This window comes from Acomys minous (assembly GCF_964271855.1).
Source record: "Acomys minous genome assembly, chromosome: 5".
Taxonomy (NCBI): Eukaryota; Metazoa; Chordata; class Mammalia; order Rodentia; family Muridae; genus Acomys; species Acomys minous.
Window position 1 is genome coordinate 89,061,711 of NC_140494.1, and position 16,246 is coordinate 89,077,956.

Sequence of the window (16,246 nt, forward strand, 5' to 3'; positions counted from 1 at the left end):
TTGTGTGTATCAGTGTTGGGGCACACATGCCACAGCACACATGTGGAGGTCAGAAGGCAGCTTTGAGGAATTAGTTCTCCCCTTTCATCATGTGGGTCCCAGCAGTCAAGCCCAGGTCATCAGGTTTGGTGGCAGGCCCTTTTGCCCATCTCACCAGCCCCTCACAAGTCTGGGTGTGTGAGAAAAAGGAACAGCAGTGTAGAGAGCACAGTGAAGTTACAGAACCAGTCGACTGGGATGGGAGAGTCCCAACAGCGGGAAGGATTGGCAGGGCGTGTACAGAGGAAACTCAGTTCAAGGTAGTGACATAGTCCGTGGCATGGTCGCAGGGTGCGGACATGAAATACAAGTGTGAGGCACTGCAGTAAAGTCAGAAAAGGCCAGTTGTGGTGGTGCATGCCTTTAATCCCAGCACTCGGGAGGCAGAGGCAGGTGGATCTCTGTGAGTTCAAGGCCAGCCTGGTCTACCAAGTGAGTTCAGGACAGCTAGGGCTATTACACAGCGAAACCCTGTCTCAAAAAACAAAAAAAGAAATCTGGAAAATGGCAGTTGTGAGTGATGGTTAGGTGCCTGTGTATAAGCATTGGAGACACTGAGTCATGATTTGGGATTGAGAGAAAAATAAGATACCAGACCAACAGAAAACAAAGAAATCACAGAGGCCGTCGTGCTGGACCGGCTGCTTGTCTGTTGCTGGAACAAGTTGCCCCTCTCCCATCCCTTACCTTCATCTTCCTGAGTCTAAATTTACATTTCCTTTAACTTTTCAACAAACAAGAAGTGAGGGCCTTTTCTCTAGTGTATAAAGACTGGAACTGACTGTTTTAAGAAAGCCCCAGCAGGTGCAGCGTCACGGTTAGACACCATGTCCTAACTGACTTCATCCTCTTCTCATGGGAAGCTTTGTGGCAGCTTTCATCCCTGACCACACAGTCCTGTGACAGTTAACATATGTGTCCCGTGTATCTCACCATCAGATACCTCTGCCAAGATCTGCTTTCCTGGCCTAAATGCCAAGATTAGCATTTGTCCTGAGGTCAGATTAAAGCAACTTCTCTTCTTACTGACGAATTGACAGATTTATACTTCAAAATCAGATCAGAGAAGAAAGGTCCAGTGGGTTAACTGTTAAAAAGACCACACAAGCAAATTCTTTTGTTTGCTTGTTTGTTTTGTTTTTTCGAGACAGGGTTTCTCTGTGTAGCCTTGGCTGTCCTGGACTCACTTTGTAGACCAGGCTGGCCTCGATCTGACTGCCTCTGCCTCCTGAGTTCCATTTTCATTGGAGATTTGTTATTCTTAATGGTTTTAATTCTGGTCACAGATGGTTTACCAAAATAACTTTAGTTCAGAAAGAATCCCATCTGATGTTGTGACCTTTGCCTCTGAAATGCAGATTTCTAGATAAAACAGTCTATAAAGAATCCATAGAGCCAGGCATGATGGCTTATGCTTGTAATCCCAGCACTGGGGAGATGGAAAACAAGATGAGGAATTCAAGTATGTATCAAGTTCAAGGTGAACCTGGGCTACTTGACACCCTGTCTCTGGGGGAAAAAACAGAGTATTGAGAACTCATAGAAAACAGGAGTTTTAAGCAGACCTTAAGTGAAATTTCCTCAGGCACTTCCTTTTGTTATACAAAGATGTGTTTGCTGCTGTATCTGAAAGTCTTCCTAGACAGAGTCAGGGTCCCTCTCCTTTCCCTCAGCTCCTTCAGCCCATAAAGTCTCTGGTGACACCTGCAGACCTGCAGAAACACTTTACCAGACCCCACGTCACCACACCTAGCTAGGACACAAAGTGGGCAACAGCAACCAAAGAACAGAGCACCCACCCATCAGAAACAAGACCAGGTATCTATGCAGCAAACACTTCAAACATTCTTACTCCAGGTGCTTAGATCTCAGCACAAGGACACAAACATGAGCAGCCAAGACAGTTTGCCTCCTCTAGAGCCAGCAACACTATTTTCAATAAGCCCTGAGATAAACAATTTAGCTGAAGCACAAGAAAAGGACTTCAAAATAGTAATTAGAATATGTCATAGGACCTTAAAGAGAGTATGAATAAATGCCTTAATGATGACCATAAAACACATACAGCTGAATGAAATAGTGAAAACAATTCAAGACATGGAAATAGAATTTAACAAAGACAGAGAGTCACTAAAGAAACCCAAAGTGAAATAAAACTGGAAATGAAAACCTCAGGATGTGAAACAAAAACTTCACAGGTTAGCATCACCAACAGATGAAGTGATACAGAAAGGAGAATTTCAGGTCTTGAAAACAAGATTGAAGAAATGAATCACTTAGTCAAAGAAAATGTTATATTGTGGAGTGGGGAGGATTCAGGTACAAAACATCCGGGAGATCCAGGACATTACAGAAAGACAAATCTGTGAATAATGGGGGCAGAGGAAGGCAAAGAAACCCCAGTCAAAGGCACAGAAAATATTTTTAACAAAATTAAAGAAAATTTTCCCAACCTAAAGAACCTCTCAAGGTACAAGAAGCATATAGAACACCAAGCAGACTGGACCAGAGAAGAAATTCCCCACAGCACATAATAAAACACTAAGTATATAGAACAGACAAATGATGTTTAAAGCTTTAATTTCAAAGGAAAGGCTAAGTCACATATAAAGACAAGCCTATTACAACAAGCCAGAGGGATCTGGGTGGATGTCCTACAAACTGAGAAACCACAGGTGCCAGGCCAGACTACCAAACCCAGCCAAACTATTAATCACAATCAACAGGGAAAGAAAAGCATTATTCCAAATGAAAACAATTTTAACGAATTCTGTCCACCAGTCCAATCTATAAAAGGCATGAAAAGGAAATTTTCAGTCTGAAGAAAATTTACACTCAAGAGGACATAATAAATAAATAACCCTAGAATAACAAATTTTTTAAAAATCCACATGGTATTGACTTAAAAACAGACATATCTACAAAGCGAGTCCAGGACAGCCAAGGCTACACAGAGAAACCTGTCTCAAAAAAAAAAAAAAAAATCAATCAGTGGAATTGAACTGAAGACATAATTCCATGCACTTAATAGACACCTGATTTTTTACAAAGAAGCCAGGAGAAAAGACAACATTTCCAACATACGGTACTAATAAAACTGGATAACTGCATGCAAAGGAATGAAAATAGGTCACGTGTGTCAGCCCGGCATAAAATCAACTACAAATGTATCAAAGACCTGGACGTAAGACCCCGAATCTGATAGACAAAGTAAGTGATGGACTTGAACTCCTCAGCACTGAAAAGGCCTTTCTGAACAGGACAGTGATAGCACAGGCATTAAAACTAGCAGTTAATAAATGTGACCCTATGAAGCTGAAAAACTTTATGGCAAAGGATACCATACCATCACTCAAGCAAAACAACAGCCTAGAGAATGGGGTGGGGAAATCTTTAAAGGTATACATCTGATAGAGGCTTAGTGTCTAGAAAATACAAAGGACCAAAAAAGACAGAGCAGCAGGAAAAGAGAGCAGCTCAGTTTTAAAATGGGGAACAGAACTAATCAAGAGAGTTCTCAAAAGATAAAACACTGAGAAACACTTAAAGAAATGTTCAGAATTCTTAGCCATCAGAGAAATGCAAATTAAAACCACTTGTGCGATTTCATCTTAATCAGAATGGCCACAATCACACAAAGCTCATGCTGGTGAGGATGTGCGTGGGGAAAGGTGGCAATCACTCATTACTTGATAGGAGTGCAGACTGGCTTAGCCACTGTGAAAATCAGTGTGGAGCCTCCTTAAAAGCTGAGAATTGTTCTACCTCAAGATCCAGCTGTACCTTCATTAGCCATATAGCCAACACACGCTGCATCTTACTACAGAGATGCTCACCCATAGTCAGTGCTGCTCTGCCTCTAAGAGCTAGAGATTAGAGACATCCTAGATGTCCACCAACGGGTGAGTCAGTAGTGAAACTGCGGTGGATTTACACAATGGAATAGTATTCAGCTGTTGAGAAAAATAAGATTATGAATCTGGAGGGTAAGTGGCTAGGACTACAAACAGTCGTCCTGAATGAGGTAGCTCGGACAACAAGACAAATATGGGATGTCACCTCTGACACATGGCTGTTTGCTTGTAAGCTTTTATGTGTGCTACCATCTGAATAACCACAGAGATTAGGAACCTAGTAAGGGAAGGTGAGGGATCTCCCAACGAAAGGAGCAATAGAATATGGTATTATAGAGAGATAGAAATTAGAGTAGGAGGATTACCTGGGGAGAGGGGTAGGAGAAAGAATATGGAGAGGGACAACTGAAATTAAAAGGCCCTTTGAAAAGCCATATGGAAACCTACTGTATTGTCCTAAAATATATTCATATATGAAAAGAATTTAAAGGGAGTCACCATGTTATGGGGAAAACAATGCCAAAACTAGACATCTTGTGCCAAGTAAAACCTCCAGTTCCAGGAATGGGTTGCATCGTGTTGAGTCCCTGGTTAAAGGGATCCATGGGCTTACTCTCACATCACAAGGCTATTGATTGCGCTTCACATCCTAATGGTAAGACCCTGTTGCTGAGGACACTTTTAATAATGTCAACAAAATTGGGAAAATTCATCTGGTACCCAGCTAGAAGCTTCATTCCTGCCAACTCATGCTCATGGTACTGGAAGGTACTCTGCATGCTACCAGAGGAGAAAAGTAATCACTGCCACTCAGCTACAAACCCTGCAGCCTACAATGACCTGCCTGCAGATATACTGGTGCAATAGTGGCACAAATGTCACAAAAGTAACTACCCACTTTTTTTTTTTTAACTGGATAAGGCCCACTACTTGAGATGGAACCCATACTTGACACTGCTAAAATATCTAAGAACCTGAGACTAATTAGGTAATGGGCCTAGGGGAAACATAATACTCTATTCTGCTAAAGGAAAAGAGGAGTAAAAGGACTCTTTATGCCATAGATGAGTGCCTCACTCCGCCCTCATCAGAGAAGTTTCTTGCAATAGATGGTAGTTAATACAGAGCAAAGAGTGAGAGACTTTGGATGTCTTCATCAACCCTCTCTCCCCCACCCCCACCCCCCAAGGCTCAGGGAACTATGTGGAAGAGAAGGGGGAAAGATTGTAAGGGCCAGAGGTCATGGTTGACTCCAAGGAAACAGTGTCTTCCACATACAACAGGACTGATGCACATATGAACTCAGAGCGACCGTGAGAACATGCACAAGCCTTGAATGAGCTCGTCAGCCATCCCAGCACTGGGGAGGGGAGGTAGACACGGTCACAGCCCTAACCAAGAGTCTCCGCAGCTAACACCTGCTAAGAGGAAAAACCAGTTTTCTCCAGTGGGCGTCATTGGGTTTATCAGCTGCACTCCAGGGCAGGCCCCATGCTCAGGAATACAGTATAAAAAAAAACTCCATGTTTTGCTTTTTATTTTGTTTTTTGTTATATTTTATCTTACTGATGTTTTGTTTTAAGAGTGTCAGGTGAAAGAACATGAACTTTGAAGTTTGGTTGAGGGAAGTTGGGAAAGGGGAATAACATGATCAAAATGTATTGTATGAAAAAATTTTATGTTGTACTTGGCACCATTTTTTTAAAAAAAATTTTTTTTAACAAAAAAGTTATCCTTAATAACCTTATTTCCTGGGCAGTGCCCAGTTGTTCTCTGCAGAAGTTTTGAAAACTTGAGGTTTTTTACATTGTGGCTTCTGAGCTCCCTGTGCTGTTAGTTACTCTCTGGGCATGATGCAAACTAGCCTTACTGTCAGCCTCAGAAATACACCTTGGAGAAGTTAGTTTCCAGCAAAGTCATAATGCCTTCCCAAGCCAAGTCAAGCCGGACGGCCGTCCTGTGTCTGCTCTCCAGCAGGGAGCTGGCTGGTGCTCCTGGCTCAATGGGAATCGTGTCTGAGCTATACAGTGAAACGGAAGCTCTTTTCGTGACAGACAGAATCACAGCAAGCCCCACCTCACCTGGCTTGTCCCCTTAGCAAGTGCTGGAGTTCACTCACTCATACTGTGGTAACAGAAGCGGTCAGGTAGGCTGCAGGGGGCTTTCAGGCTTTGGAAACCATTAGAAGTTTGTCCTTTGCTTTTGTATAGTCATAGGTGGTGGTGTCAGGTGTGTGGTATTCGTATCCAGATATGCTGAAACACTTCCGGCTTTGGAGCCACAGGTGCAAGAAGAGAGCCCAGGACTTAATGGTGATTCCCAAACTCAGGGACTGTCATTAATTCTCTGGAGTATACTTGCTTCTTAGGCCAAGCCGTAAAGCTCTTCTTAACGCTGTTCTTAAGAAATGTTTCGGTATTCAGATGGAGTTTTGGTCTTTATTGCGGGCAACAAGTTGAAGTTGGAATATAAAGGCCTCATGTTTATTTTCGGTAACCATTACCATTGCATTAGCCTTGAGGACACAGGCCTCTGCCTGCTCGAAGGAGTTTTGGGGAAATTTGCAGGTTTTGTCTATTAGTGCAGGCCTCAGCTTTGAAACGGAACATCGAGCCAGGACTAAGTAGCACTCTCGACTTGCTTTGAGCTGACAGGGCCGTCTGTGGGGATGTGTTTGGAATTCAGTGCTTTTCTGTTGGGCAGAAGTCTGTAGACTGATGGTGAATCGTCAGCGGGTCCCCTCTTGCCTCTCTCCTCTGCAGCCTTGGGGAGTTTTGCCTGGCCCACCTGCTGCTGAAGCGGAGTCCCACCATGTTTTTCCAGCACTTCATTGAGTGTATATTCCACTTCAACAGCTACGAGAAGCATGAGCAGTATAACAAGTTCGCCCAGTCAGAGAGGTGAGTGCAGAGCGGAGGGGCGGCTGGCGGTGCGCGCGTCAGTAAGGCTCCAGCGGTGCTGGCTGCCCTCCGCAGAGGCTGCACCCTGATGCTCACCTAATGTCTCATTGGTTTTCTTGGCACGATGACAAAAGGATAATGCCTTCTCAGTGTCCTTGTCACACAGCCTTGAGGCTGCTGTGTTGCACCTTTGTCATCTCTACCTGCACAGTGCAGTGATGTTGTCCTGTTCTGCCACAGAGGGAAGCAGCTGTTTCTGCTAAAGGGAAAGACAAACAAGGAGAAGCGAATGAGAATCTATAAGTTTCTTCTTGAGCACTTTACAGATGAGCAGCGATTCAATGTCACTTCCAAAATCTGCCTTAGTATTCTGGGTATGTATGGTATATTTGGGGTAAATGTGTTCCTTAGATGCTGAGTGGATGGTAGCACAGCTGGTCCTTTTGGTCCTTCCTGGCATCGGTTATGTCTCTTAGGGGCCCCAGCCCCATTCCCGTCACAGCCCAGACTTGCCCTAGTTCTGTGAATTCTCTCTCTCCTCCGGGCTAAGGGTTTCTCAGAGGCTGGTCCCATGTCCTCACAGCATGCTTCACTGATGGCGTCCTGCCCCTGGACATGGAAGCCAGCGAGTTGCTCTCAGATACCTTTGACGTCCTCAGCTCTAAGGAGATCAAGCTCTTGGCAATGAGAGCACAGACGTGCAAGGACCTCCTGGAGGAAGATGACATGGCTCTGGCAAATGTGGTCATGCAGGAAGCCCAGATGAAGATCATCTCACAGGTGTGTGCAAGCTCTGCTGCTCCGCCGTGTGAGTTGGGTACCCGAGCCCTGGAACCGATCTTACCAATGGCATTGTTGTGCTCAGGTGGTTGCGATGCAGTTCTTAAATCTATCTCTGCCTCTAGCTACCGCTCCTTGTCTACTTGCCTGCCTGGTGTGCCATGGTGTCTCACGATCACTGTCTGAACCGAATTCATCATTTCTCCTTGCTTGGTTTCTTCTCCTAGTCAATTGCAGGGAATGGAACAATTATATCCCAAAGGTACATGTACCAAAAGTCCCTTTTTAGATAGTTTGTGCCGCGGCCGAAGGCAGAACAGGAGTCTGCCATGCCAAGAGTGTCAAAGCAGAAAGTCAGTGACTGGGAAAGCCCAGTTGCCATGGCCCTCAGCGGCTTCCCGGCTTGTACCTAGCTTGGACGTCTCGCTTCTACTTCCCCTCTGATCCCAACAAAACGGATTTTGATTACTTCTACTTTTCTTGTCTGTTTTGTTTGCATGCCTATCTCTTTTGCCTTTCTGATGGGTAGCCTTGGCTGTCATAGACTCACTTTGTAGACCAGGCTGGCCTCGAACTCATAGCAATCAGCCTGCCTCTGCCTCCCAGGTGCAGGAATTAAAGGTGTGCGCTACCACGCCCAGCCAGAAAAGTCTTTCTTAAACGCAATTATTCTCTGCAAAACCTACTGAAAATGGCTGTCAAGGCAGCAAGGAACTTCCAGGGGTGGTGGGTTATAGATATTCTGTAGTATCGAACACTTGGTCCTTTGTGAATGCTCATAGAACTTGCCTATTAAAATTGGTGACTGTGGGGGCTAGAAAGAGGGCTCTGCAGGTACCAGCACTTCCTGTACAGTTCCCTGCACCCATGTGGTAACTTACAATGGCCTAAGCTTGTGTTCCCGGGAATCCAGTGCATTTTGGGTTTCTGCAGGCTCCTGAATGCGTGTGGTACACACACATGAAATTTAGCACACATACATAAGTGTTTACTTTTTTAAAATCAGTAACTGTATCAGATGTTATATCATTTTAAACTACCTTGATGGTATCCTGTCACCTTCTGGATAAAATCCAGATTCTCAAAGACATAGAAGCCTGCCTGCTCTCCCCTCATGTCTTCTCTCCCTCCTCAGACGTGTTGTGTTCCATGCCATTGGCCCTGCTTCTTCTTGCTAAGTCATTGGTCTCAACCTCGCTAATGCTGGGACCCTTCAGTATAGTTCCTGATGCTGTGGTGACCCCAACCATAAAATTACTTCATTATCACTTCATAGCTATAATTCTGCTACTGTTATGAATTGTAATGTAAACACCTGCCGTGCAGAACATCTGATGTGTGACGTCTGTGGGGTTGCGCCCCATAGGTTGAGAACCGCTGATCCAAGCACTCACTCTCCACACAGCTACCCTTGGCCTGTCTTCATCCCCACAGCTCTAAAGCATCAGCGTACACTCTTATTTTCCCGGGCATCCTTCCTCTCCACCGCTTCCTTAGCCTTCTTCCTGCCCCGCTCCTCCCTTTCTCGCCATCTCCTACCGTTTATCCCAACGCACTGTTCGGAAGCAGTTGAGGACAGAAATCCTTGATGCCATTTCCGTGACTCCAGAGGTTAGCGTGTGTCCAGGACAGAGAATGCTCTTGACAACACTTGTTGAGAACATTTGGGCCACGTGTAGAGACGGTAGCTACACTTGCCGTACGTTCAGATGTGTGTTTATTAGCCTGTGTATTTCTTCACATGTTACGCTGTTTCAGGGACTCTGACCCAAGCAAGAAACACTGTTAGCTTGCAGTGAAAAGGCATTTGAGCTTCTAAAAGAGAAATCTTATATATGTAGGGTAATATAATGAATTATTTTTTTAATTCTAAGATTTACTGCACACAATACTGGTACTGATTATTCAAGTCACATACCATTTGTGCACTTGTTTTGAAAATTGCCTTACTGTGCGGCTTAGGTTGGCATCCTGAGTGCTGAGATTATAAGATTCAGGTCACCACACCAGTTCATTATACTTTGAAAAAGTGTACTGAGTCATATATACATATAAAAAGATACACAGACACGCGGACACACATACACCCACACACTGGCCATCTTAATGCTTACCCAACTGGAGATCATTGTCTCTTAGGTAGTCAGAATGAACAGATTGTCTTTCAAAAGGAAGGATGCAGGGTGGAGCCAGAGCCTAAGGTCCTTCTAGGTTGTGGGGATATCTGAGCTTTTGTTAAGTTCCTCAACCTATTTCTTACAGAACGTGTAAGTGGTGTGAGTGTGCATTCTGCTGCACTGCCTGCGCGTGCTGCGCTGCTCACGGTCTGTTGACAAGCTGTACATGCACTCTTCATTCCCATGTCTTTGTCCCATGGCGGACAGGCTTCTGTCGCTGCTAGATTTGGTGTACTTGAAGCGGATCAAGGAAAGTTATTCTTCAGATATGTGTGCATTTAAACATGCTGTGTGTGTGTGTGTTCCTGCAGGTTCAAAAGAGGAACTTCATAGAGAATATTATTCCGATCATCATCTCCCTGAAGACTGTACTGGAGAAAAATAAGATCCCTGCTTTGCGGGAGCTCATGAACTACCTCAGGGTAAAATAGGGATTTACCTGTGGGGTGCTCCTCCCAGGGCCCAGGGCCCCAGGCTCATTGCTTAGTCTAGATGGCAGGTAAGAAGAGCTCAGAATACTAGGGAACGTAGTTGGTGTAGAAGTGTTCCCACCAGGCTGGTGGTACTAGAAGTGCCACTGAAGTTGCTCCTTCTGTTTCTCGGGCAGCTGAATTTTCCAAGCACATATTCATGGTTTGAACCACTATGTCCTTAGGGATAGGTTGCAGTCTAAACAGTTTCCCAACTAAAGCTGAGGACAAGACATTATAGTAGCTCATCCTGTAAGGATGAGGTGGAAATTGATCATCACATTTAATGTTGGGTGTGTGTTTGTGGGCTGGAAATCACGCCCCTGTGGTAGTAACACGCACATGGGATGTGGTGTTATCCTGAGGCAGTTCCTGTGGCTGGGCTGTCTGTACGACAAGGGACCTTGAAAAGCTGCCCCAGCAAAGCTGGGATGTGTTTCCTCTCAGTACAGAGCTAAGCAAGGCCTTAGGCCTCTGACAGAAGGCATCCAAAAAGGAACAGCACACTTCTTTAATTTAGCAGCTTTTTCTTTGTTAACATTTGGTTTTCTTCATAAAAAGAAAACAAAAACTAAACCTTTGGGAATGGCAGGATGGCTCAACAAATAAAGGTGCTTGCTGCCAAATTCAGTCCCAGAGCCCACATGGTAAAAGGAGAGAGTCGACACCAGTAAGTTTTCCTCTGACCTCAAATATTTATTGAAAAATTGGAAAAACTCCTTAAAGGGCTGTAGCAAAATTACCCTGAATCTAATTCTTGAAGCAGTTTTGCATCCTATCCTACAGACGATCAGATGGGAGGCAAGAGCTCACTTTACAGAGACTATGAGAATTGGCTTGTTGGCACTGTGCCGTGGCCCTGCCCCTCCTGGGCACCCGTGGAGAAAGTTGCTGTGGACAGAGCAGCTTCCAGCCTGCACCCTCTGTGACCTCTCCAGGGACCTCTCCTGTCAAGAACATGGTGGCTAGACAGGAAGGTTCCTGAGAGACCACAGCTGTTCGCTAAAACTAGCAATTACAGGCACCTGCTTATGTGGTCAGTGTTTTCTCAGAAAATGTCTTCATGCTGAGGAACCTGTTAGCTGGGGAAGTGGAGGTATTGGCAGTTTATCATTGTTGTTAAGATAAGGCCTGCCCTGTGGCTTGAGCTGGTCTACAACTCGTGGCCCTCCGATATGCCCTGCCCTGTTACTGGACTTATAGGGTGTGTCACACCAGTGAGACCTCACGTTTTATGGAAAAGGCACTAACAGATGCTCATGGTCTGTTTCAGGAGGTGATGCAGGACTACCGAGATGAAATCAAAGACTTCTTTGCAGTTGACAAGCAGCTGGCTGCTGAACTGGAGTATGACATGAAGAAGTACACTGAGCAGCTGGCCCAGGAGCAAGCGCTGGAGGGACATGCGGATGTCACCAAAACACCTGAAGGCGGTGACAGACTGCAGGCGGTGCAGGTAGGTGGTAGACACACAGTGGCTCCGGGCTTCCTTTTCCCTGGACCCCGTGAGTGAACCTTGCCTGGAAAATTGTGATAAGCATTGGAATGTATGCGTTCCCAGCAGGGACACTGGCAGAACACAGCACGTGTGACCTCTGACCTCTGTAGCCGCCGCCGCCTCCTCTTTCATCTTTATGTCTTAGTATGTTTCTGCCCTGTGGAGCTCACTGTGTGAGGGCATTGCTGAGTACAGCTGTTGGCCCTCATTCTTCTGGCTGAGGAGCCCAAGTAGATATGCTGTATTTAAAAATGAGACAGACAGGAGAGCTGGAGAGATGGCTCAGAGGTTAAGAGTACTGACTGTTCTTCCAAAGGTCCCGAGTTCAATTCCCAACAACCACATGGCGGCTCACAGCCATCTATAGTGAGATCTGGTGTCCTCTTCTGGCCTGTAGGCATTACATGCAGGCAAAACACTGTATATATGTAGTAAGTAAATCTTCAAAGAAAGGGGGGGAGGGGACAGACAAACCTGCCACGACATTTGTGTGTGGCAGTTGATAGTTGTCCTTGTCCACGGTGATGTTTGAGAGTGGATTTCCTAGGATCTTTTTATGGCATGATACTCTTGTTCACTGCTTGATAGGTCGCTGCTGACTCACAAGCTGGACCTGCTGCTGCCGCCACCACCACCACCAGCCAGGAAAACGCTGCTGCGTCTCCAGCCAACGGCAGGCCCTCAGCACCTGGGTCCAGCTTCACAGCAGCTTTGCCGCCCATATCCGAAAATGGACCCCTGAAGATAATGCCCAATGCCAGGTAGGGAGTCCACTGAGGCGGCAGCAGCCGAGGTGGCGTATTCTCAGCCATCTCTCCATTCCCACCAGGAACTGTCTCATCACAGCTCATGCTTCCCTGAGAGACTGGAAAGACGTGGGTAGGAACTGATGCCTCCAGGGTGGTCTGCACTTGGAGTCAGTGTCTGGCATCTTGTCTCCGTAGGTCCATGTCCCTGAGTACCATCGCAATCCTGAATTCCGTCAAGAAAGCAGTGGAGTCGAAGAGCAGGAGTCACAGTCGTAGTTTAGGAGCTTTGCCTTTCAGTGTAGACACTGGAAGCCCAGAAAAACCCTGCAGCCATGGTAAGCCCTGAGGTTGGCACCAGATATACTGAGCATGCGCAGTTCAAAAAGAATATATGTCTCATTCCTTTTTAAATGTTTTCCAGTGTCCTTAAGTAGCATTAGTTGGAGATTTGCGATTCAGGATGAGAATACATTTCTTGTGCTAAGGGATTTGAGGAATGGCATATTGAAAAAAAGTCACCACTCTCCTCACATACATGTATTTGATTTTTTATTATGATCTTACTGTGTGTTGCTTTATAATTTGCTTCATCTACAACACCTATAAGATACACAGGGAAAATGCTTCCACAAGATTTTTCAGAATTCTGGTCCCAGTGGCTGCATAGCATGCCATCTTAAGCTGGAGGTACTGAGACCTTTGTTACTACCCTATTTTTGAGATTACTGACACTTTTCAGGGTTTTTTTTTGTGTGTGTGCAAATGACACAGTAAAACATCCTTGTAAGTATAGACTTGTGCATGAAATTATTTCCAGGGGCAAAGGCCAAAATATTTAAAAACTGTAAGTTGGGTTTGGTGGTCTAACCTATAACCCAGCAAATGGGAGGATGAAGCAAGAAGGCGGCCATGATTTTCTGGCCAGCTTGGGCTACAGAGTGAGACCTTGTCTCCAAAATAATAACAATAATAAAAAAATTAAATATATACATACATATGTGTGTGTATAATCTTTATATTGCCAAGCTGTCAAAAACATAAAAATAGCATGGCTTTCCTTTCCACTTCCTTGAATGAGCGTGGACACTGTCTGGAGCGTTAATGTTTAGTGCATTGTTGTCTTAATTCCTGTGGCCTACTTGTATGTCAGCATGGGGAATTTTTATTTTTCACATGTATTGTGTTTTTTTGTTTTTGTTTTTGGATTTGGGTTTTTTTGGTTTGTTTGTTTGTTGTTTGTTTGTTTGTTTTTCTCTGTATGCTGCTGCTTTGGGTTTTTGTGCTGATAAACTTTTCTGTTTTATTCTAGCATCTTCCTTAAGCTTGGACAAAGAGTTTGATAGACCTGTCAAATCTGTAACTAATCGGGCAATCAGCACCCCAGAGAGTAAGTAACTAATTGGAACAGGCTAGTTTTTCCAATCCTTCCCGACAGTTGCCATAGTAACTCTGGTGACAAAACTTTCGTGCTCTCCAGACTGTCTGCTTCATAGTGACTGTCAGTACTTAGTACTCAGTGGAGAAGGTAGTGACTATGAAGCGTCATCCCAAGTGCATGCATTAGCTCAGACCTTCTGTGAGCTGAGAGGCAGAAAGGCCGGAGCCCACAAGTGGCACTGTGGAGGTAGCTGGTCTGCTTTGCCCTAGGCTGTGGTCAGAGCTTGGCCACACTATGTACCTTTCTCTTGTGTGCTCTGGGGTTCTGCCCTGCTGGCACACCTACACTGCAGGTTCAGTCATGTATTGAAAAATCACACTCCAGCTCCGCCAAGCGCCTACGTGTCTCCTCACTTCCCTGTTGGGTGCTTGTTCCTAATGTTCTAAGTTAGAACACTTAACTTCTTATTCTCCCACACCTAATGGGAACTCTCATTCCAAAAGATGGCTATTCAGGCAGAAGACCCTTATCGTTGGCACCGCAGGTGTTTACACTTTCAGAAACCTTTAGATGTTGGAATATTTGCATATATTTAATGAGATGCCTTCACTTATGCCTCATGTATATCCCCAAATGAATAGCCTGAAGTATTTGATACAGTACATGTAGTGTGTTTGTTTTAACGGTCAGCATCATGTGAGGTCAAATGCAGAATTTTCCACCTTGACTTGATGTTGCACTGAAAACAAATCAGATTTTAGGTCATTTCCTATTTTTTTTTAAATTAATTTATTCATATTACATCTTGATTGTTAGCCCTTCCCCTGTTTCCTCCCATTCCTCCCTCCCTCCCACTTCCCCCCTTCTCCCCTCCCCTATGTCTGTGATTGAGGGAGACTTCTTCCCCCTATGTATGCTCTAAGATTATCAGGTCATTTCCTATTTTGACTCTTTAAGATAGGTGTTGTTCAGCTTGTTCTATAGAGACCCCTGTGGTCTGGCATGCATACCCTGGTCCTGAGTGCCTCCCTAGAGACTGTGCCTTTCCTCCCTGCCCCAGCTGTGCCAGCTGGTGTGCCTGTGCCAACACCTCTTCATTGGCTGAGGCCCTCCCTCTCCAAGACCTCAACCAGAATGCCCCTTTCCTGGCTTCCTCCTGCTGAGTAGAGAAGCCCCAGACCTCTCACGACAGCACCCCACACTTCAGGCTCCATTCTTTCTGTCCTTGCTCTTTGTTGAAAGCTGTTTCACTCCTGTCTTCCTGAGGCCAGCCACAGAGCTTCTGGATAGACATCCCAGAGACCTAGTCAAAAAACACCAGACTTCCGCCTCTGTGCCCCTCCAGGTTGCCTCTCAGTTTGTGACTGAGCTGAGAACAGAGCTTCCATCCTGTGGAGCACTGAGGAGAACCTCGTGCCTTCAGCCCGTGCCCTTTCCCGGCATACCTCCCAGAGTTTGGCTACTTGCCATTCTGTTAACTTATGGGGCTTTGGGGCCTTACAGTAGTTAAGTCGCTATTTTTCAATTGTCAAGTAGGACCCCCCTTTTAAGGGAGATTACGAATGAGCAGAATTCCCACCCTACATTTCTTTAGATAACTGGATCGTGGCAGTTTTTGATAGTAAGACGGAAATTTGGGTTTGTTGGGTGCCAGCAGGTGTGAAGTTAGATACATAAAATTGTCCTCCCCTTTCAGAGAGGTTTTTACGTTCAGTGTTCTGGCTCGGAGGTACCAAGTGCTTCTATTTTGGCAGCGAGGTACCATATGCTGTAGATGCAGAGCACATGTACCTCATCTCAGCTTTGCATATCCCATGAGTCCCTGATCTCAGTCTTGAGTTGGTTTCCTGGCAGCATGTGTCACTTAGCAGCAAAGCCTGCCATGGTGCACTAATGCTGCTTTAATTTGCATGTAGGGACTCAGCTTTGATGGAAAGTCATACTCGGTTTCACTGGGTCAGGACACTACTTATTCTTTCTCTGGCTGCTGGTGCAGTTTCTGCCCATCTATATTTTGAACCAGAAAAGAATGCTTAAGGGAGGCCCCTGTTCTCCGCTTCCTGGAAAAATGTTGAGAGCAGGCAACACCACTCCTTCAGCTTGATTTCAGCTGCCTGTCCCATTTCTTGATGGTAACCATCCATTCTTATGGGGCTGACATCTGGTCTCATTTCAGTTTCGATCTGCAGCTCCCTGATGGCTGAGGACACTTCTTCCCATGTACTTGTTGCCATGTGTACTTGGAGGACGTGTTCTGTTAGTGTGCCCATTTGTCCTCTGCTTTCATTCCTTGGTATTTGGTTTAATTCTTCATACACTGTGGATGTTAACTTTCTCAAAGGACAAAGAGTTTATCTCTTTTCTGTCTTTTCACTGTTGTCTCCTTTGCTGTGTAGAACTT

The 16,246-nt window shown here is 45.3% G+C and overlaps 1 protein-coding gene across 1 annotated transcript in view; it reads left to right on the plus strand.

Annotated features, from left to right (window-relative positions):
* The window catches only part of NCAPD3 (non-SMC condensin II complex subunit D3), a 66,478-nt gene that overhangs the window by 47,171 nt on the left and 3,061 nt on the right, over positions 1–16,246 (plus strand). Inside the window, exons 25-32 of the mRNA XM_084784186.1 lie at positions 6,656–6,793; positions 7,034–7,167; positions 7,377–7,573; positions 10,062–10,172; positions 11,494–11,676; positions 12,307–12,479; positions 12,663–12,802; positions 13,777–13,854. Of these exons, the coding sequence (XP_084640312.1) occupies positions 6,656–6,793; positions 7,034–7,167; positions 7,377–7,573; positions 10,062–10,172; positions 11,494–11,676; positions 12,307–12,479; positions 12,663–12,802; positions 13,777–13,854 (1,154 nt within the window). The remainder of the gene's footprint in view (positions 1–6,655; positions 6,794–7,033; positions 7,168–7,376; positions 7,574–10,061; positions 10,173–11,493; positions 11,677–12,306; positions 12,480–12,662; positions 12,803–13,776; positions 13,855–16,246) is intronic.